Source organism: Nelumbo nucifera, chromosome 1 (assembly GCF_055504915.1).
Source record: "Nelumbo nucifera cultivar China Antique chromosome 1, China Antique-T2T, whole genome shotgun sequence".
Taxonomy (NCBI): domain Eukaryota; kingdom Viridiplantae; phylum Streptophyta; class Magnoliopsida; order Proteales; family Nelumbonaceae; genus Nelumbo; species Nelumbo nucifera.
The window spans coordinates 3,862,331-3,885,073 of NC_142649.1; the positions used below are offsets into that span (position 1 = coordinate 3,862,331).

General features: G+C 36.0%; 2 protein-coding genes across 2 annotated transcripts; both read right to left on the reverse strand.

Moving 5' to 3' along the window:
* Positions 1-7,817: 7,817 nt before the first annotated feature.
* On the reverse strand, positions 7,818-9,247 carry LOC104605268 (cytochrome b561 and DOMON domain-containing protein At3g07570-like). Its single transcript, XM_010269956.3, has 3 exons — positions 9,014-9,247; positions 8,496-8,898; positions 7,818-8,298 (listed from the first exon to the last, which is right to left on the reverse strand). The coding sequence occupies exons 1-3, from the start codon at positions 9,182-9,184 to the stop codon at positions 8,162-8,164; spliced, it is 711 nt and encodes a 236-aa protein (XP_010268258.2). The 5' UTR covers positions 9,185-9,247; the 3' UTR covers positions 7,818-8,161.
* An 8,810-nt stretch (positions 9,248-18,057) lies between these two features.
* Positions 18,058-22,538, reverse strand: LOC104605267 (cytochrome b561 and DOMON domain-containing protein At3g07570-like). Its single transcript, XM_010269955.3, has 3 exons — positions 22,183-22,538; positions 21,691-22,093; positions 18,058-18,402 (listed from the first exon to the last, which is right to left on the reverse strand). Exons 1-3 carry the CDS (start codon positions 22,357-22,359, stop codon positions 18,167-18,169), a joined length of 816 nt encoding a protein of 271 aa, XP_010268257.1. The 5' UTR covers positions 22,360-22,538; the 3' UTR covers positions 18,058-18,166.
* Between the last annotated feature and the right edge of the window lie 205 nt (positions 22,539-22,743).

Genomic DNA, 22,743 nt, shown 5'->3' on the forward strand with positions numbered 1-22,743 from the left:
GAATCATTTAGAATGCATTTTACGCTTGGGAGATGATTAAATGCCCTCTAAGTAATAGAAAATATGGTTAAATATAAAAAAAAAATCAAGTATTTCGAAAACGAATCACACCATGAGAGCTGGGAATTAAGTCTCCATATCAGTGTTTTTAACCCACCGTTGACCTGGTTGGTTGAACCGTTCGAACCCCTTGCTAGGATTCTAGATCGGTCAGTCGCTCAAAAATTATTGATTTGGTAAAATACCATTCAACCCAGCTGGTTCAGCCATTGACCCGTTTGACCCAGTTACTGGGTTATAAGTTACACACTCGATCAATGCATGCAAAATTTCAGAGGCCATAACTTTACACTCTAATATTTGATTGGGGTAATATTTTTTTTTGGGGGGTAAATTTTTGAGATCTATGCGTCCTAAGGAGCCGTAGGCGCCTTTCCCCGCCATCTTTGCGAAAAAACCCTTTTTTGCATCAAATCACAATTTTTTATATTTTTATAAATAAAAAAATTCAAAAACTGAATTAAAAAAAATCAATTAAATATAAAATAGTACATATATCATATTTAAAACATAATTATACATTATTTTTTGATAAAATATGTATTGTATGTATGTATATATGTATGTATGTATGTGTACGTGTGTGTGAGGCACAATCTCTAGATCAATTTTTAAAACATCGCCCCATATCACATTTTCTTTGTTTTTTTTTTCTTTTTTGAATACCAAATCACATTTTCTTATGGGTGTTTATTAGTAGATCACTATCAAACTCACTATCTTGTTCATGGTTTTGAAAATTAGATTGACCGGTTGATCTGGGAACTGGTTAAGCAATTGGTTGATCCATTTCACTCTAAATTCGTTCTTGGGCAAAAAGCTGTTGAATTGGTTAGTGATCCATTGACCCGGGTGGTCCAACAATCGACATAAACAACAGTTCTGACATCTTTTTATTTTTTAAATCAGAATATACCTTTCATTTGAATCGAACGGTCAGACCGTTTGACCCAAGAACCAGTGGCCAAAACCGTTCTGCATCCGATCCGGTTTTTAAAACCTTAATCTTGCTAGTCCATGGTGGTCAATAAGAGAAGAGTGGATCGGTAGTTTTCTCAACGTTGTTAACTTGTTCGGCTCTTTTCCTCTTTATTGAATTCCTTGTTTTTTACCTAAAAAAAATATAAAAAATCCTTGGCCACAAAGAAAAACTATAGGCCACCCAAATTGCACCATGCATGAAGATCATTCCAAAAAAAAATAATAATAATAATAAAAGAAAACAAAAGAAAAAGGAAAAAAACTTCAAGTATAAGATCACTCTTCTTGAAGTTGAAGGTAATTACCAAAAGAAAGTTGGAGGTTGAGTAGGTCGTGTAGATGCCACACGCCTTTCGGTACTTTTTGATACATAGTCTGGACTCTAGACAATTTATGGCATCAAGCACATGGAGTCCACACGCCCACTCAATACTTTATTACTATTTGAACGACAACTCTGCAAGCGGGTCCAACTGCTGACCCAACCATTTTGTGCATTCAACACGCTTTCTGTCTTTCTCACCGTTTTTTCTGCTTTTTCAAGTTTCTTTTATTCTCAATGAAAAGCATGTCCACCCCCAATGATGTATGGCTCACCTATTAAGGGACCCACTGATTATGGCTCACCTGTGACCACTGACCACGCCAGTGGGATTGGATTCAGTGGGCTGTTTCCTTGTTATTTCGGAAATATTTTAGGTCATGTTTGTTTTTTGGTAAGTTATTTATCCAGGTAAATGCAATTATTTGGGTAAGTTTTTCTTTAGAAACATTTATCCGGGTAATTAAATTTAGTCATGTTTTTTATTTTATTTTTGAAGTAAATAAAGTAATGACCATTTTAGCAATAAAAATCTATTATTAAAAAGGGTATTTTTGTTCCATTCAATTTTAACAATTTTCCCTCTAGGTGGGAAAGTTATTTATCCACCTAAGAGATGGGTATCACATACCCGGGTAAGTGATACCCAGGAAATTAAACTTTCCTTGGTCCCCATATAAATATGAAAAATGAACATGAGATTCTTGGTCAATAAGAATCAAAATCCCATTGACCAACTTTCCTCCCTCTCAAAATCCAAAAAAAGAACGCCCCCTTGAGGCCTCGTTCACTTTTTGGTAAGTTATTTACTCAAGTAAATGCAATTATCTAGGTAAATTTTTCCTAGGGAATATTTACCCGTACAAGTGCATTTATCCATGTTCTTTTATTTCTCATGTAAATAAGGTAATGATCATTTTAACCATAAAAATCTATTATTAAAAGGGTCATTTGTGTCCCATTCAAGTGTTGGCAACTTTCCTCCTAGGTGGGAAAGTTATTTACCCAACTAAGAGACGAGTATCATTCATCGAGGTAATTGATACTCAAAAAAATAAACTTTTCTTGATCTCCACACATTTAAAAAAAGAACATAAGATTTTTGGTTAATGAAAACCAAAATCCCATTGAACAACTTTCCCTCTCTCAAAATAAAAAAAAAACACCCCCTAGATTATACTCAAACTCAAAAATCTAAAATTACAATCCCTCTTAATCTATTAGTAGCACCCGTATAAATTGCATGATGCTTATCAATTTGACATAAGTGAGGATTCACCCCACCTGTACGGTGTGCATCGTCTGACCGGACAGAAGACATGCTACTGCATCCTATTTTAATGGTTAACAGTTCGATCGGTTTCCATTTTTACCCAGAATAATGTTAATTAGGGTCTGCCAACCGTGTTTGACTGAATGACAAAGGTGAATTTTCTCTTCTCGGTAACTTGGAAAAAAAAAGAGAAGCATTTATTGATGCTAATTGAAGAGATTTGGGTAGGCCAATGATGCACATGTTTCTAATAATACATCGAACATTGCAACAAAAAAAATAATACATTAAACATTGATGGTTTGCAAATCGGATTTAGGAATTTTGGTGTGATTTCCAAGGTGCCCTCATTATTGTCAATATGAGGGTTCCCTGGTTGCGAAAGCTGTTAGGTTAAGCTGCATTGACCGAGCCCATATCTCATACATGGCCGGTTCTATTTTTATGGTCGGTCATCACTTAATGTGTAATCTTAGAAGCATTTGTTGAAAGAAATACTTTATAAAAGTAAAATTAAATCGAGCCTTAGTCCCATATTGAGATGTGTAATGTCAAATTACATTGGGAGTGTATTGGAACAACTTTTATTGAAAGATAATTCTATCACGCTTCAGAGAAACTATCTACCTTCATTTGTAAGTAATTTGGCAACTCGTGATCGAAATCATATCATTGGTTTTCACCAAACATGGTGATGAGGGTGGATTTGGCCCACCAATGACATTATGACACCTGACAGTCTCTTGGTAATTAAGTGCAGCCTCTTGACAACTAGGCAACTCGCTATAGGTAGTTCGTCATAGGCAGTTCGCTACAGGTAGCCCACCATCTTGTAGCCTAGCAACTCAGAACAACTAGGTGACACCCGGGACCACTTTGGCAACAACATGCCTTTGCTAAGATGATGGTGTCCCACAGGCACGGCCTGGCACAGGCGCGGCCTGGCACATGCGCGACCTGGTGGCCTAGCCCCTGGCACGAGCTGGAAGCCTAGCCCTAGCACGAGCTGGTAGCCTGGCCTTGACACAAGCTAGCAGCCTGGCCTTGACACGAGCTGGCAGCCTAACCCTGGCGCGACCTGGCCCTGGCACGAGCTGGCGGCCTAGCCCAGGCATCGTCTTGGCGGCCTGACACAAGAGCCAACCTGACAACCTCGAGGAGCTCACCACCGTACCCCGCATTTTACGGAATTGTGACTTGTAATGGCTATATTAGCTCACCCACTCCCCGATTCTGACGAGAAGGGACAATTTTACCGTTTGATGGCATTTCACCCACCTAACATGCAAGTCAGTCCCATCACAGTTGGGATCCAAAAACTGCTCCACCTAAACGACTCCAGTATATAAAGACCTCACCCCCCAAAGGCAAAGAGGGAAAAAAAAAGGATGGTAACCCCTACTCTCTAGCTCTCTCATTCTCTAATATCATCTTCAAGCTCTCTACTATCAAAGTGCTAACTTAACCATCGGAGTGACCTCGCCGGGTAAACACCCCCGGGTTCTCTGATTCTGTTCTTGTAGGTCCATCAGCTCCCGCCATCTACAAAGATGAGATGATCATCTCCTGCAAGGAGCGGTCGGGTTTCACCACCAAGCAGCTCATCAAGGCAGCTCACCACAAGGCAATTAGCCACCAGGTAGCTCACCACCAGGCAGCTCACCACTAGGGAGCTCGACATCAAGGTAACTCACCACCAGGCAGCCCGGCACCAGGCAGTTCGCCACTAGGTAGCTCGCCACCAGGCAGCTCGCCACCAAGGAACTCCACTTCAGCCTCTGAGTCACCGACCACATGAGAGTAGCCGAGATGATGAGGTACTTAGCCAAACAATTGACACATCACGAAAAAATGATACGTGACCGGAAACGGTTACATCAATTGGTGTCGTCTGTGGGAATAACGCTACAAAAAGCTAAGTTCTTATCTTACAAAAAGCTAAGTCCTCTTCTCCCGGAAAGCTAAGTCCTCACCTTTTTAGAAATTGAAGCTCTCGCTTTATATTTTCCATTTTTTATCAACTCAAAGACTGTGTAGGGAGCTAACAGACAAAGTAGCTCTAAGACACCCACCCAGCGGCCTGGGCGCAGCCTGTGCGCGGCCTGGCAGCCTGGCACTTGCCCCGACCTGGCGCGATTTGGCACAGGCGCCGACCTGGTGGCCTGGCCCAGGCGCGAACTAACGAACTGAAAAGGCACCAGCCTTAGAAACAAGTAAGCAAGCTCTAGCTCTCAGATTGTGATTTCTACCTCGCAGTCTACTATGAGAGTACTAACTTAGCCATCGGAGTGACCTCACTGGGTTAGCCACCCCGGGTCCTCTGACATTTAGTTCCTAGCAGGTCTCTAAGGAGTAACAAAATTCAGGAGCAGATTACGGGTCCCTCCCAAAGCCTAAGGGCCACAAGAAGACTCAATTGCCACTTCGACGTGGGCGAAATTCAGGAGTGGACTACGGGTCCCTCCTAAAGCTTAAGGGCCACAAGACCCAGTCGCCTCTACGGCATGGGCAATAATACTGCTGAAAGACCCAATCGCCTCTACGGCATGGGCAACACTACTACTGAAAGACCCAATCGCCTCTACAGCATGGGCAACACTACTGCTGAAAGACCCATGGGCAACACTACTGTTGAAAGACCCAATTACCTCTACGGCATGGGCAACGCTACTACTGAAAGACCCAGACGCCTCTATGGCTTGGGCAACACTACTGCTGAAAGACCCAGTCGCCTCTACGGCATGGACAACACTACTGCTTAAGACCCAATCGCCTCTACGGCATGGGCAACACTGCCGCACAAGAGCCAGCCGCCTCGTCGGCATGGACAAAGTCAACAAGAGTGGACTATAAGTCACTCCCAGAACCTAAGGGCTAAAGTACCAAACTAGCAGAGACCTCAGCACCTTGCGGGCAGCTCGCTTCCAAGCAGCTCCTAGAGCCAAGGAAATTGAATCAGTGCTTACAAGCTCGTCGAATTATGGGCCAAAAGGAGAAACCAACTCCCTTCGCCGAGTTACTTTCAGCACGGGAGTAGGGGGCAAATGATGAGAGCGGATTTGGCCCTCCAATGACATTATGACACTTGGTAGCCTCTTAGCAACTAAGTGCAGCCTCTTGACAACTAAGTAGCTCGCCACAGGCAACTCGCTATAGGCAGCTCGCTACAGGTAGCTCGCCACAGGCAGCTCACTACAGGTAGCCCACCATCTTGTAGCCTGGCAACTCAAAACAATTAGGTGACACCCAGGACCACTTTGGCAACAACTTGCCTTTGCTAAGAGTTGGCAGCCTGGCCCTGGCACGAGCTGGCAGCTTGGCCTTGATACAAACTAGCAGCCTGGCCTTGACACGAGCTAGCAGCCTGGCCTTGGCACGAGCTAGCAGCCTGACCCTGGCGCGACCTGGCCCTGGCACGAGCTGGCTGCCTGACACAAGCGCCAACCTAACAACCTCGAGGAGCTCACCATCGTACCCCGCATTTTACGGGATTGTGACTTGTAACGGCTATATTAGCTCACCCACTCCCTGGTTCTGACGAGAAGGGACAGTTTTACCGTTTGATGGCATTTCACCCACCTAACACGCAAGCCAGTCCCATCACAGTTGGGATCCAGGAACTGTTCCACCTAAACCACGAGGACTCCAGTATATAAAGACCTCACCCCCAGAGGCAAAGAGGAAAAAAAAGGATGGTAACCCCTGCTTTCTAGCTCTCTCATTCTCTAATATCATCTTCAAGCTCTCAACTATCAAAGTTCTAACTTAGCCATCGGAGTGACCTCGAGGGGTAAACACCCCCAGGTTCTCTGATTCAGTTCTTGCAGGTCCCTCAGCTCCCGCCGTCTACAAAGATGAGCTGATCATCTCCTGCAGGGAGCAGTTGGGTTTCACCACCAAGAAGCTCATCTAGGTAGCTCACCACAAGGTAGTTAGCCACCAGGTAGCTCACCACCAAGCAGCTCATCCAGAAAGCCAAGTAGCCCACCCGGTAGCTCACCTCCAGGCAACCTATCAAGGTAGCTCACCTCTAGGCAACCCATCAAGGTAGCTCACCACCAGACAACTCATCAAGGTAGCTCACCACTAGGGAGCTCGACATCAAGGTAGTTCACCACCAGGCAGCCCGGCACTAGGCAGTTCGCCACTAGGTAACTCGCCACCAGGGAGCTCCACTTCAGCCTCTGAGTCACCGACCACATGAGAGCAAACAAGATGATGAGGTACTTAGCCAAAACATTGACACATTACGAAAAAATGATACGTGACCAGAAACGATTACATCACATGGCATCACGATTTTTCATTTGGGGCCTAATGCCAGAAGCTGCTGTGTAAAAGCCCTCTCAAACGAGCATTAGGGTTGCAAATGGTATATGTCCCTGTTAATTTAATAAATAACCACTTGATTGGTTACCACTTATATATATGGTAGTGGTTGATTGGTTAAACCTTAAACGTTTCAGCTTCATAGTTAAGCTCTTTTGATTTGCCTATAATTGGATTAAATATGTATATATCCCAATTTGATCTGTTATAGTTCAATCTAATAATTTATATATGTATAATAAGTTCAATACAAAAAAGAAAAAGAAAAAGCATACAAGGTTAATTAAAATTAATGTGCATAAAGTTAGTTTAAATGAATGTTATATCTTCAGGTCTTACAAAAGTTATTCCAAGTCATTTTATTCATTATATACAATATATTTTTAGTTCTTTTTCTTAATATATATATATATATATATATATATATATATATATATCTATGTATATAATATTATATCTTGATAGTTTTTAGTTTATTTTATTATAGGTATTTTAGTATCCAAATTTGATCTGAATCTAATTTAACATTTGATTCGAATCCAAAAAATACTAATGCTTAGTTTGGAAGGAGTACAAATACAAATATGTACAGTATAAATACATACAAAATAATATAAAATACAAAGTTTTGCCCTCTTACCCCTTCCAAACTGAGCCTAATGAATCAAAATAAAAGCATATCCAATTGGATCAATTTGTTTGCAGCCCTATAGTAGAGATTCTGTTGTTACTTTTTTATCCCATTTTGTGTGCCATAAACAAAGATTTCACATTTTTACCAAAAAAAATAACAAAAAAAAGGTTTCATATGTTTGTAATTTAATTAGAAAGTAGAAAAGAGCTTGACTTGAAGTTGAAAATGCATATTACACATAATGCTCAATCAGATGGATAAAACTCAAACTGATTGGGAGACATTCATGGTGTGGGTCCTAATTTTTGGTACAAATAAAAAAAATGGAAAAAAGGGATTAATCTTGAATCCTTACATAGCTTATTTCTCATCTAATCTCTCTACTTGAACAAGTAGCATACAATTAATCCAGCTAGTTCTTCAAGCTGCCTAACCTCCAGCCATGTCTGACCCAATAAGCTGCCCAGAATTGAGAAGCTAGGGTCACCCCATGAAGAAGATTGCTGAGATTTATTCTGGTTGATTAAACATCCCCTTCCCGAGAGAGAGAAAGAGAGAACAGTCATGTAAAGATGACAACAAGGGCCCATCCTAGAACATTTAGAAGTAAAACAGTATTCCTCATAGTGGAACTTTTAGCTTGTGTTTTGCTATCTGAACCTTTCTCCTCCTCTTCTTCTTCACTCTCCGAACTTGTGCCTTTGGACGTGGGAAAACAAACAGAAAGATAAAAGGTTAGTGAATGGCCATGCAGATAATGGTCCACAAAGAGAAACAGAAAGTTTTGGGTGAAGTTCTTAAGAACTTTCCAACTTAATTTCTGCCTTTTTCTCTTACTTTCTATCGGATGAAACAATTCCTATACATATCCAGCATCATAATTAAGCTGCACTCACCTGTAGCAAAATTTAAAGTTGTGGAGGTCTCTGATCGGTGCTCCGACAATAAGTAGTCTGAAGAAGATGGAAACTTGTTTTTGGGGCCAACCGCATATATCAACTTAGACTTTGGTTGATCAGTAGTGTTGAGTTGGAAGGCAAGGAACAAACGATTCGACTGAGACACAATGCTCATATTCTTAATACTGAGTTCCCCTTTGTCTGGCAAACAGGTTGATGGACGAGTCCCTTCCAGAGAATACTGCTTAATCGCTCCTTTGCCACTGCCAGAGGGAACCCAACCCACTATTGAGCTAGACCCAACCATCTTACCATCAGGGGAGAACCCAATTCCTACATACGAATTCGTGTTTGGTGCTGAGAGGATGAAATTCCATAGGCTTGGTCCAAGCTGTTGATACTGAAAAAAATAAATAAATAATCCTCCGATATGTTAGTTATACAGCAGTAGAAAGAACTTAAATCAAAGTATATATGGACTTATGGAGGGAGGTGATAATAAGGAATTTAATTACTCTGAGGATGAAGTCTTCAGAACTCCAGACTGATACGCATTTAAGTGAAGTTGCGTTGAAGGTAATGCCGGGGAGAGTGAAGTTCGAACTGCACGAATCTGACTGTGAATCTTCTGAAGAAGAAAAGCCAAGGAAATAAAAGAAGAGTATGACAACTAAAGAGGTCTTCATCTCTCTCTCTCAAAACTCAATAGCTCTTTTTTCTCCTTCTCCGTGGGTTTTAGTTCGGACTGGTGCTCACTGCTCAGTATAAATAGAGAAGCTGTTTGAATTAATTATCTCCTTCCTCCTGATGTTACCATAAAAAAAAAAGAGAATTAATTATCTTCTAAATTAGGATCCTACAAGTACAAAAGTTGGAGTAAGAAGTTATCTAAATCCAATTCCTGGGTCCATGGTGGGCCCCACAAGCTTTTTTTTTTTTTTAAGATACTGGGTCTCCTTAAAGTGTAAGATGCACTTTCAATCGATGCCAAAAACATTAAAATAAAAGCAAAAAAGAAAAAAAAAATTATTTTCCTTATTAGCAATGCCTTATTACATGGCCTTTAATTAGCAATCTTTATTTATAAGAAAAATTATTAGATATATAGATAAGTTAACAAATATAACGTTGATGAATGAATTAATTGATGGTGTTTTATTTTATTTTATTTTCTTCTTGATTTTGGCTCGACAAATCGAATGGATGTTTCTGTTTCCATTTCTACCATTATCCATTTGAATTAACCCTCCCTCCGCAATAATGCTTTAGATCCTATTATCACCAACAATACAAGTTGGGCCCAGAAATAAATTATGGTGGATCCTTCTTCCTTAATTCAAACAATTCAATCAATTGATAGACGTCAAAATTGCAAGAAAATAAAAATCTATTCAGGTAACACACCCAAGTCCTAGCAAATTAAGGCCCTGTTTGATTTGCAGGAATAGGAGTTTGGAATTGAAATTGGAATGGGCTATTCTGATTTTAATTGTTTGGTTGGGTGGAATCGAAATTTCATTCCCATTTGAGGGAATGGCCATTCCCTACCCCTCCCTTGGGAATGAAATCTCATTCCTCTTGATTCCAATTTTCATTCTCATTTGTGTCTGAATCAAACAGACTATGAGAATAGACCATTTCAATTCTGATTCTAAAGGATTTCGATTTTGATTACAACTACGAACCAAACAGACCCTAAGTTTTTAGGTTGAATGGATCTTTGAAACTTATTAAAGCCTATGACCAAGTGGTTTAGTGTTCGTTCCTATTATAATTAATCAGCAAAGATATGGGTGGATTTTTACTTGTTCATACTTCAAGCTCAATATGCTTTCATATGAAGGGGCTTGTTAGAGCATAAAAAACCACACCCAAGGTCTTAAAAACAGATTCATAACTAAAATCGTTCTAGCCACCTATTTCCAGATTGATGTTTCAACCATCTGTTTTGAACAGATAACACATTCCAATTAAAATATAAAATAAATTAAAATAAAAAAACAGTCAAAAACCATTAAATGGGTTGAAAAGATTAATGATTCAACCACTCGGATCAGCAGTTCACTGACAAATTTAACAGTTTTTGGCGAAGAACCAGATCTGAGGTAAAACAGAATGAATTGCTTGAATGATTCCCAGGCCGAACGGTCCAACCGTCTAAATCAACAGCGGTTTAAAAACACTGTAACCTATTCATAGACCTCACATCAACTGATGACGGTTCCTCAATCTTCTGGATTAATCATGTGTTCTTTCCTTGTCAAATTGAAAATTGAAAACTTCATTTAAAAGGATTCTTAGAATTAAAGAAAAAAGGCATGCAGAAGAACAGATCGGACTTCCCAAAGGGGCATGATACAACGTATCAAGTATTGTTTACTGAACTGAACCTTCTGCATTGATCGCACATCATGTGCATATAGATCATTTTTAAGTAGCTCTGTTGGTTGAAAACTTAATTAAATCTTCTATTGAAATAATTCAAACAAACGCAGGTATGTAACCACTAATACACGACTTATCACATGGCTTGCTGACTAATCGCCTTATATATCCATGCACGTAGACTCTAAGCAACTCTTTTTATATAAAAAAAAGCTAACTCTTGATATTTTTTTTCTTTTCAGTCATCATTTAGTTTTGATGTTATTTCATCATTTAATTGTTTTGATACATTAATCCAAAAAATTCCCTGTTGATTTTACTCTGTCTCATGGTGAATGCAAACTATATATATCAATTTCTATTCTTATTTTTTATTTAGGTTCAGTTTGGAAGGAATATAAATGCAAATATGTAGAATGTAAAATTTAGTATACTCTACATATTTGCATTTATACTCTTTCCAAACTGGGCCTTAGGGTATAACAATAATGAATGTACCTAGTACCTATACCAATTTCTTCAACTTTTTTTTCCACATATATCAACTTCTCTTTGAAATAAGACTTTAATCCCTATTACCTACTAACCAATAATACAAGTTAGATCTTAGATGTAGAAACATAAAAAGGAGGATTCCTTATGGCCATGTTCCTTTTTCAAATGAATTGGATCATACAGCAATTGCCTTACACTATTAACTTGACCTTCTAAATTAGCTACCTATATTTATTGCCTTTCTTCACATGGGTTGTCTACATTGCGTGCTAAATCCTTCTTTCCTTTTCTTTATCCCAATTGTTTTGAAGCTCCGTAACATATACCTAGGTCCCATTCGTTTTTCAGCAAATTATTTATTCGGATAAGTATATTTACCTATATTCTTTTATTTGTTAAGTAAACAATAAAATAATTATTTTATTCATAAAAGTTATTATTAAAAAAAATAATTTTGTCCTATTAAGAATCAAAATCTAAAAAAGAACGGACCCCTAAAAGCAACCTCTCTCAACATTTCTTCAGGGCATCACAAACTTACCTTCTCAGTCCTCCGGCCAGACGGTGGAATTTTGCACTGAATCAAGGGATCACAGTTGACAAAGTGGCTTAAGAATAAAACACATGGAATCCTTTAGAACCATAACATAAGCTAGGCAATGAGCAAGAGTGGTAATAATTAGCTAATACTAAAGCTCGTGGTTGTTAGATGCTTTCTCGTATTTTATGATATCCTTTGGCTAGTTCTACAGATGGATGATTAGTAAGCACCAACTTTAATTTTTTTTACAGGCCCGAGAAAGTCAGAAGGGTTAGGAGTTCACATCTGCACCCCAAAAGTAACTCCCAACCATGTATTTGGAACTTCTTCGAATGACAATTACAGGAGATATTTTTAATACACAGTTGGATGTACTGTAGGGTGCAGACGTGAATTCGATGTTTAGATTATGGTTTTCAAAATTAGACTGGATTGGATGGTCGGACTGAAAAAATTGGGAATCGGTCAGGTGATCAGTTCCATTTTATCCCAAAACTATTATTTTATAAAAAAAAAAAACATTGATTTGGTCAGCAAATAGTTGATCCGGGTGGTTGAACCATTCAGAGGTTTTGACCATTTTTTAATTTTTTTCAATTTTTTGTCAGAATAGGCCATTCGTTTGATTCGAATGGTCGGACTATTCGACCTGTGAATCAGACCCATGACCAATTCATTGTCTGATTCGATTTTAAAAACTTTGGTTTAGACCAAACCATTATTCTAGAAATATTACACCCAAATTTTGTTAAGGTATGAACCACACAATTGCCTGTACGTGGGATAAATGAGACGAGTTCATATCTGCGCCCCACAAAAGGGTGCCCCACAGCACATCCCAACCTTGTGTTAGGAACATCTCTCAATGACATCTCATCATCTCTGAACTTGTCATCAAGAAGTGTTCCCAATACAAGGTCGAGATGTGCTGTGGGGCACCCCCTTGTGGGGTGCAGATCTGAACTCAAAGGAGGCATGAGATGTAAGAAATGAACACAAAAGTTCCTTGCAATCTGCGATAATGAGAAGCACAATTATTGAATAGAGACAACTGAATTTCTTTATATAATAGTCTTTTGTTAATGGTGTGGGGCTATTATTCTACATCTTGGCATGTGGAGTCCAGAAGCCCCTCAAATTTTTTATGAGCAGTTTCGCCCAGCTCTAAGTTATTTATCGACTATTTTGTTGTTTTAAGCTAAAGAAAATTATAAAAGAGTTGATTTTCTGTTTTCTCTTTGTTGAATTCTTTAATTGTTTAAGAAAGTACTTCACAGTACGGGCAGCAGTCCCAAATTGGGAGATGAAATGTTTATTTTGTGCATCATTTTTAGGGCCATTTAGTACCCCTTATTTTGTGTATTTACTAAAACTTACCTTTTAATTTGCATATTATTAAAGAGTAAGGTTTAGCTTAACGCTTTATTTGTTCATTAGGTTGTGGAATCAATGGTAATGTTTCACATCAGTATTTAAAATACAAGGGGCCTGCATCTTTTACAATAGGGCTCATGAATTTATTATTGACATGGAACCTCATCATTGTTTCCACAGCCCACTGAACAGGTAAAGTGTTCAGCTAATCTGAATTCATTGTTAAAACACCCCTATACTTTGGAATCATATTATTTAGTGAAATCTTCCCTGAAGTTTATGATTGTTGCTAAAACCTTTCCTGATGTTTGGTAATTGCAAGCACGTCGCTTGAACTTTCTGACATAGTTGCAAGTAGATCATCTTTGTTGGAATCTTCTAAACAGAGGCATGAAAATGTCCAAAATATCCATGCAGTAACTTTTAACCAAAATGTTTATTTTCCAAATTTTCTCTTCAATGAATTGCTAGCCAAAACCCTTCCAATCTCTTTTATGAAATTGATTTATTTTCCAAATTTCCCTTCTGATTAATCACTCAAATGTAAAGTTGCAACTTTAAATTCTCTATTTTTTTGTTGTTTATAAAGTTTGTATTGTTTTTTTTTTTTTTCTAGAAAACAACCTCAATAGTAATTGCATGGGTATTTTAGACATTTTCATCCCTTTTGTCGGAGGATTCTAACAGAGGGGGTCTATTGCAATTATGTCAGAAAGTTCAAGGGAGGTGATTGTAATTACCAAACTTTAGGGGAAGTTTCAGCAATGGTCAAAAACATCAAGGGAGGTTTCAACATTACCCTATTATTTATTATTGGTTTACTTATAGACAAAAGTATTAAATGACAATTTTGACCTTAATGTTCATTCGATCAAAACTATACTATTATTAAAATGAGAGTGTGGAACATTTGTTTGACTAAAATACCCCAATTTTTGAATTTGATCCCTCTTTCATTTTTAAGACAAATGTAATTTGAACAACCACTTTTCCTCATTCCAATCCCTTTCAATATCTTGTATTTTAGGTATTAATTCCAATTAGCATTCATTAAATCCTTCTCTTGCCTAGAATACCCTTAATTGAATTTAGTCCCTCTCTAATTGTAAGGACACAATATAATTTGAACTACTACATTTATCATCATTCAATTCCCTCTCATTAAGTCTTATATTTAGGGTATTAATTCTCATTCTTTCATTGAATCCTATATTAATTAACTGTATTAAATAAAAAAAGTGTGACAAAGAATAATTGTTTTTATTAATGATAGAAACAAAATATAAATTTAAAATCAGCCCAAAAGTTAAGATGTTTTCTTGTTCGGTGACAAGCCAACAATTCAACATTCTGGGTCAAAATGTGTCAACCCTTGATGTTACAATTAAATAATAATAAAAATTAAAAAAAAAAGATAAAGACACAAAAAATATAAAAAAAATACAAAAAATTGTAGAAAACATTTGGTCACATCTCTAATATCATATATTTATCATATTAAACAAAAATAAGTATGAAAATAAGAATAATTTTTATAGCTATATAAATATATAAAAAATTTTTGAAACATATTATTTACCATCATCATCATACAAAAGTTACCACGTACAAAGCACATGTACACTTACTAATTAATAAAAGAAGAAAAAAACATTTTCCATGTCAAACTGTTAATGCACTCCACTGAGGTTTACAAATAACAGCAACATAACATCAAAAAATAAATAAATAAAACAAAACAAAATATAGTATCAAATTTCAAACCTGAATCTATCTGGTCTGAATATCAATGAATGCTATGGCCGAATGAGTAATAATGAGATAAAATAAATCACAAATATTACCTCTAGACGCCATTTCCCCATAGTTGAATCTCTTCAAGTCGGCCTCTCCTCGTATCTTGAACCCTTAATAGGCAGTTGAGCCTCCCTCTGATGGCAGAGCGATCAACACAAGTTGGTAGTAAGATTCTTCTCACTAAGATGATCACTCGATGAGAACAAGGACTGGTTCTTTCCCCTTTGGTCTATCAGTAGTATCTCTTAAAGATGTGTTGATAGGAATACACACAGTTTTGTAGGTTCAGTGGTGAAGAATGAGAGTGTAAATAAGGCTTCCTTGGTGAATTGCACGGTTTGCACCCATCGATCACAAATAAGGCTGCTCATGCTATATATAGAAAAAATAGGTTTATCCTTGAATCGGCCTTTTACCTGGTCAATTATTCCAAATTTCTTGAACACTATTCTTGTAAATGATATTTCATCAAGCTTGAATGAATGAATCAACTCACGGGATTTTTTATCCTCAAAAAAAAGAAAAAAAAAAGAAGGAGATTGCAACAAGGGAGAGGGGTCCTCATGACCTTTATCATATGGGCAGTTTCCTCCTATCAAGGAACTCTCCAAAATATTTGGAGTTTAATCTCTTAACTAGTGAATGACCCCTTACGAGGAATCAGTAATGTTAAATTTATATTTATTAATATTTTAAATAATTATTAAAAATTCAAAAAATATTTATTTCAAAAATAGATTTTCAATAATTATTAGAATATGGATAGTTTTCTTTTGTTATGGTAAATAGATGGTTAATGATTAACTGTGATTGATAGAATGTAGGTAGAAATGATTGTGGATAACCACTTTTACATTTTCTACATTTTTTTAGGAATTGATTGAAAATAGTGGTAATGGGTTGTAGGCTTTAGCAACAACTTCTCAGAAAATATCACGTGTCTAACTTTCCAAAAAAATGAAAAGGCCATGTGTCTAAATGGTGGGGAACTATAGCATAGTAGTATTGTGGGCTTTAGCAAGAATTTCTCAGAAATTGCCATGTGTCTAATTTTCTAGAAAATGAGAAAGCCACTTGCTTGAATGGTGATAGTGGACTATGGACTTTAACATTAACTTCTCAAAAAATGCCATATATCTAAATTTAAAAAAGTCACTATTTGAATGATGAAGATTGTAGCTTGAAAGCCTTCCTCTAATATATATATATTAGATTTCTCTCTTTAAGCTGTCCCATGTTCTCAACCAAATGGGATTAGTTTTGAATTTTAGATGCTCAATTTTTAAACCCCTAAATATAGTGGGGAAATTCTAATCCCAACTATGCCAATAAGCTAAATAAAATGTGTTTTAAGTATAAGAACAACCAAGCCACTTTGCGCTTTTGCATTGTGTCCCTTACCACCAAGTTTCTTACATGGTCTTGAAAACTAATAGGGAACAACCAACCCCTTAGTCATGGAGTCTGCTAACATTGTTGGATGTACAAGTGGATGGGTTAATATAGCACCGTGGTAATGCTACAGATAGGGATGTCTATGAAAAAACTGAAAAACCGAAATCGGTGGATCGATTAATTAGTAGTACTGGTTTGGTTTCGATTTGGAGAAATGGAAAAATTGGTACCACTAATTCGGTTTGCAAAATATACCCATGATTCAGTTAATCGAACCGTGGACACCCCTAGCTACAGGATAATTGCAGCCAAGTATTTGAAGGGGTTGTGGAGGCCTCTGTGATAAAGGCCCCATGGGCATTTATATTTGTAGGGGACAAAACCGCGGTTCACCAATCGTGGATGTATCCTCCTTCGTCTATAAATAGTAAGACTTTTGATGAAGGAAGGGATCAAGTCCCTTTTAGCTTCTTAGTGTTATCTGGAAAATTGATTTTGCCTTAGCTTATTCTTTCTCACATCCCATTCTCTACTTTTCTCTCTCAAAACCAAGATCTCTTTCCCCTTAGTGCCTATTGGATGATCACGGTCTTGTATTTTGTCTCTCACCATCAAGTACTTCAAATCAATGTATTTTCTTTGACTACTAATCTTATTGTTCTTAGAGAATAACACAATTGCTACATTATTGTAGAAAACTTGTATTGATCTATCTATATAATCCAATAGAAGAGCACCCATACTAGCAAGGTTTTTAAAACCAACCCGAATAACGAACCGATGAGGGGTTCAGTTCCCGGGTTGAACAGTCCGACCGTTCAAACCGAATGGTCGGCCCGTTCTGACAAAAAATAAAAATATTTAAAAAAAATAAAAAATGGTCAAAACCATTCGAATGGTTAACCGCCCGGGTCAGCGATTTGCTGACCAAAATTAATGGTTTATGGAGAAAATCCGATTTTGGGGAAAAACAGAACCGATCGATTCCCGGTTTTTCCAATCAGAGTCCGGTCTGGTCCGGTTTTGAAAACCATGCATACTAGTGATGAAAATTTTCAACCATACTCTACTTCCATAACAAAGGAAGTAATTAATTTCTACTTGCTGCCCTCCCAAGAAATGAGACCAAATCAGCCCCCTACAACGTTCCACAGCACATCCCCGTCTTGTATTGAAAACATCTCCCAATGATAATTCTAGAAATGATGATGTCATCATCAAAAAATGTTCCCAATACATGACAAGGACGTGCTGTGGGACGTTGTAGGGGACAATCTTGTGGGGGCTGATTTGAACTCCCAAGAAACAATTCCTACAGCAAGTTGAGAAATGTATCTTAATGTGGACTTTCTAGAATTTGGACAACTGACACAATTAGAATTTAAGTACCCTAGGTTTCAACTTGTTCCCCGTTGGAGAGGATCGTATTTAAAGTAATAAAGTTTTATAAAGTCATTAATTCCATGCACTAGAATCCAACCAATAACCCACTCATTGGAGCTCTTTGAGTTCATAATTAATCATGGATAGTGAATATTCCAAGAAAATATAAAAATGAAAAAGAGAATTGCATCAAAATTCCTTAGGCAAAACCTTGTGATTCAATCTACCTTTTCACAAATAACCCCTAAATAAAAGAGTATTTGATGATGATGATAATGATGATGATAACAATAATAACTTAAAATATGAAGAAATATCCAATGATCATCATAATAGTCCCTCCCAAAACATTAAGAATTGAACCATGGTTCCTTGAGCTTGAATTTGTGCCTTGGGTAATACTTGGATTAGAACTTTTGTCTTGGGAACCCTTTGGACCTGAAGTTGGAACCAAACTTGTATCTTTGGTGTCTTCTGTACCTGAGGTTGGACTTTGACTTGGACTTAAACTTGTGCCAGGTGTTGTAGTTGTGCCTGTTCAATCAATTTCAAAATTGAAAGGGATATGTGAGAGAACCTTTCTTTCAAATTGAAACAATTAATTAAACTACCATCCATTTGTTCTGTACTGAGTCAGTGCTCATTTGTGACCACTTATATGACAAGGCCTGGTCAGAAGTAGCTTATCTCTAAACAAGAAAATTGTTATTAAACAAAAAGTTTCTTTTGTATCTAGGTTAAGAGAGGAAGAAGTATTGTTATTTTTCTTGTTGGAGAGAAAAAAATAAAAAAATTAAGAGAAATTAAAAAGGGTGTTCTTGGTGTGAGAATGGGTTCTTTTTTCTTGTTTTGTTCTTCAAGTTGAAAAAAGAAAATAAGAATGGATGTACAAGAGTTAAAGACTGTTTGTGTTTCAAGGGTGTAGACGAATTGCTTTCATTTGTCCCAAGGGTGTAGACGAATTGCTTTCTTTTTCTTCTTTTATAGTGACAAATTGCTTTCATTTGTCCCATGGGTGTAGACGATAAGGTTGAAACCCATAAATCCTTTGTACTCATAGTAGTCCTTGTTTCTTTGTCTTTTATTTGATTTCATTTATTTTGTTGCTATTGGGTTTTCTTGATTGCTATTTCGCTTCAAGCACTTTTTGATTTTAATTATCTAATGGGAGTGGTTGTTGTAACCCCAATAAAGAGATCTACCAAGAAGGATCCATTCTATATTGGGTATCACCCTTCACTATATGCCCCATATGTTTTACCATTTTAGTCTATCAATATCTTAGTTATGCTAATTGGAATCAACTCTTATAATAAATTAATTCATCGATTAAACCTTAGTTAGCTAGTTATCCAACACATGACAAAAACCCAATACAGGACTTCATTCTTTCTAGGTTCAAATTTTTGATACACCCCAATACGCCAGAAGGGGAGTGATAACTGTAGGCACAATTGATTTGTACAGTGGGTGATAAAGCCACACCTCTTTGTTTTTGTAAAAAGATTTGAATGTTCAGTTAGGTGGTTGACCTGTTAGGAAAAAAATCATCTTGGAACATGTTCTTGTTTAACTTTAACATATTCTTATATCATTTTAAGTGTTTGGAATGAAAGGTTGTAGTTTATGCATAATTTTCATTATACTAAATAAATATATACTATATATAGCCTATCTTATTAGGTCACGTCATCTTTCCTCTCAAGAATTTAAATCTTAAAAGTTTCTCTCTCTCTCTCTCTCTTGTTTCTCATCACCTAAATCATCTCTTCTCCTAAAATTTCTTCTAAACTATAACCACCAACTAAAACAACTCCTATTCTATTTCACATGCCCAATAAACCATCTAATTCTAATGCCGCTTTTCCACTCTCTCTATCTCTCTCTCTCTCTCCATGTCTAGTTCTATATATCTCTATCAATGTATTAAAACTTTAATGTTTCAATTAAAACATTTTTAAATATTGAAATAAGATGAATAAAAAATAACTAAATATTAATAAGAGAAAAAATAGATAATACAATAAGATAAATAATAAAAGTAAAGTAAAAAAATTTAATAATTAATTACAATTATTATTATTATTATTATTATTATTTTAATATTGTCATTATAAAATCTATCTCCATGAGACATTTTGGGCTCCACACACCACTATGTATTGATGTTGAAATTTGGAAAACACAATAGCCAAAAGATGGATCAAGAAAATATAAATTTTTAGTTACCAATTTGAACATATATCTGGATTTATCCAATTTAGTTTGCAATTTTTAGAAAATATGTCTTGAAAATAAATATTAGAACCACTATTAACTAACATGAATTTTGTTAAAATATTAATTAAATTTTGAATAAAATACTTTTGTTCTATTTAAAAAAAAACTATTAAAAATTCACTAATTTTTTTTCTATAAATTATGTGAAAATGTCATTCCTAATTTTCTAAAACTATTTTCTCTAAATATGAATTGTCTCCTTTGTCTTATAGCTCTATTGCATTGAACTTAAGTTTTGGAAGCATTAAGTGGTAGATCAAATAAATTAGTTTGTTTCCTTTGCTTTGCAAATTTCCTAGGAGAAGAAGAAAGGAAAAGAATAAATGAACTACGGGCCCAAAAAGTCTCTACATCAAGAACAGGAATTCATGGGACATTGGGTAATTTGAATACCTAAAAATCATTTGACCCACTAACTTCAATTACCATTTCATGTTAAACCAGGCCCATTTCTTTTGATAAATTCAACCTAGTTATAAAATTTTGAAAATAAAAATAGAAAATAAGAAAAAATTTCACTAAAAATAATTTTATTTTAAAAATGTTATAAAATTAGAAAAATAAGGGAAGTTAATAGAAAAATTATTAACAATTTTATCAATTAATAGATATTGATAAAATAAGGATTTTTTTCTAAAAAATAGAAGATAGCAGTAAATTTTAAAAATTAATTGTTTTAATTAACTGATAAAATATGAGAAATTTTACTAAAAATAGCAAGGATTTTTTAATATATAAAAGTTACATTTATTGAGAAAATACTAAAAATTAGAATGTAAAATAAAATTACAAATAGGGAAAAATTAAAATTCAAAAGACGATTAACTTATTAATTAAATAAATTAAACAACTTAGTTTTATTAAGTTACTCTAAAAATAGTAATGATATTACAAATTTTATAAAAAATTAAATTTAAAATAATTAATAAAAAAACATAATTTAAAATTAAAAACAATAAAAAAAATTCTTAACAAACTTATATAGAAAAAAATATTTTATTCGTCAAAATTGATAAAAATCAATAAAAACATAATTTAATGAAAATATTTTTAATTTAATTTAATAAGAGAGAAACTACCGCTCTCCCTAATCCCTAATAGACTTTTGTTTTTTAATTTATTAAACTATACATAACTCAAGAATATTGCTAATATGGATGGGGTTCAGCTTGGCCAAATTAGAAATGTCCTAAGATTCATGTCTAAATGTCACTTAACAATGCATGCGCATTGCATTTAAGAGTAATAAAATTAATAAAATGTAATAAAAATAGTAAAAATTAAGATAAATAATAAAAATTAATACAAATTTATCTAATAACACGTAACCTAAAAATAGTTTGGGTTGAAAAATTATAATTAAAAATATAGTTTGTATTTTTAATTTTCCCCGTTTAAAAAAATTATAATTGGCATATACAAATATTTAGAAAAATTCAAACCACTGTTTTTGCCAACCTTCAATACCTCACATCATTCAGGTTTTTTATTCTAGCCAAAAATCCCCAATCCTCAAACGTATTAACAGAAGATTGCACTCACCTGCTTTGAAGTTCAAAGATGTAGAGGTCTTTGACTGGTGCTCTGACATTAGATAGCTCGGTGAAGATGGCAATCTACTTCTGGGCCCAACAGCGTAAATCAGATTAGATTTTGGTCGATCAGTGTTCAATTGGAAGGCAAGGTACAGACGTGATGACTGAGATATGATGGTCATGTTTGCAACTTTTAGGTCCCCTGAATCTGGGCTGCAGTCCTGTGAGCCCGTCCCTCCTAAATAGTACTGCTTGATTACTCCGGCGGCACGGTCACCTGCCGGAAACCAGCCGACGATTGAACTAGACCCCACCATACTCCCATCAGGCGAGAACCCAATTGCAACATATGAATTTGAGTCCGGTGTTGAGAGAATGAAATTCCATAAGCTTGGTCCACGCTGTTCATACTGAGAAGTTCACCCATGCATGTCACATTACAATATAGCAATCTGAATATGAGATGAGAACAGCATTAAGTGATAGTGAGAAAACTTACTCTAAGGATGAAGTCTTGAGAACTCCAGACGAGTTGGCAATTGAGAGTTGTTGTGTCAAAGGGAATACCAGAAAGGGTGAGAGTAGAACCACAAGAATCTGACTGACAACTAATAGTACTGAAAGCAAAGCCCAGGAATAAGCAAAAGAAAACTGTGGTAACCAAAGAGACCTTCATCTTCAATTCAACTCTTTTAGTTGTTTTGGATGAGCTCTGGATGAAGAAAGTAATGGATTTATATATCAAATTAGTGAACTGGTTTCAATATAAGAAGAGCTAGAGGCCATGTGATGATGTGAGGAAAATCCAGTAGGCTGAAGGTTCTTCCATTCTGTAATGTCGACATTGAATAATTAACATACATGCAAAAATCGATCAGATATATTTTGTTAACCAACCCATCACAAATTCACAATGTGAGGTAGCTAAAGCATTGACCAATGCAGAGTGCCACCGGCTTGCATCCTTAAAACCTAACAAAACCTAACTTCAGCTGCCACCGGCTTGCAGTATAAAAATTAATGAATTTAGAAATCAAATGTGATCAAGTTGAAAAATGAG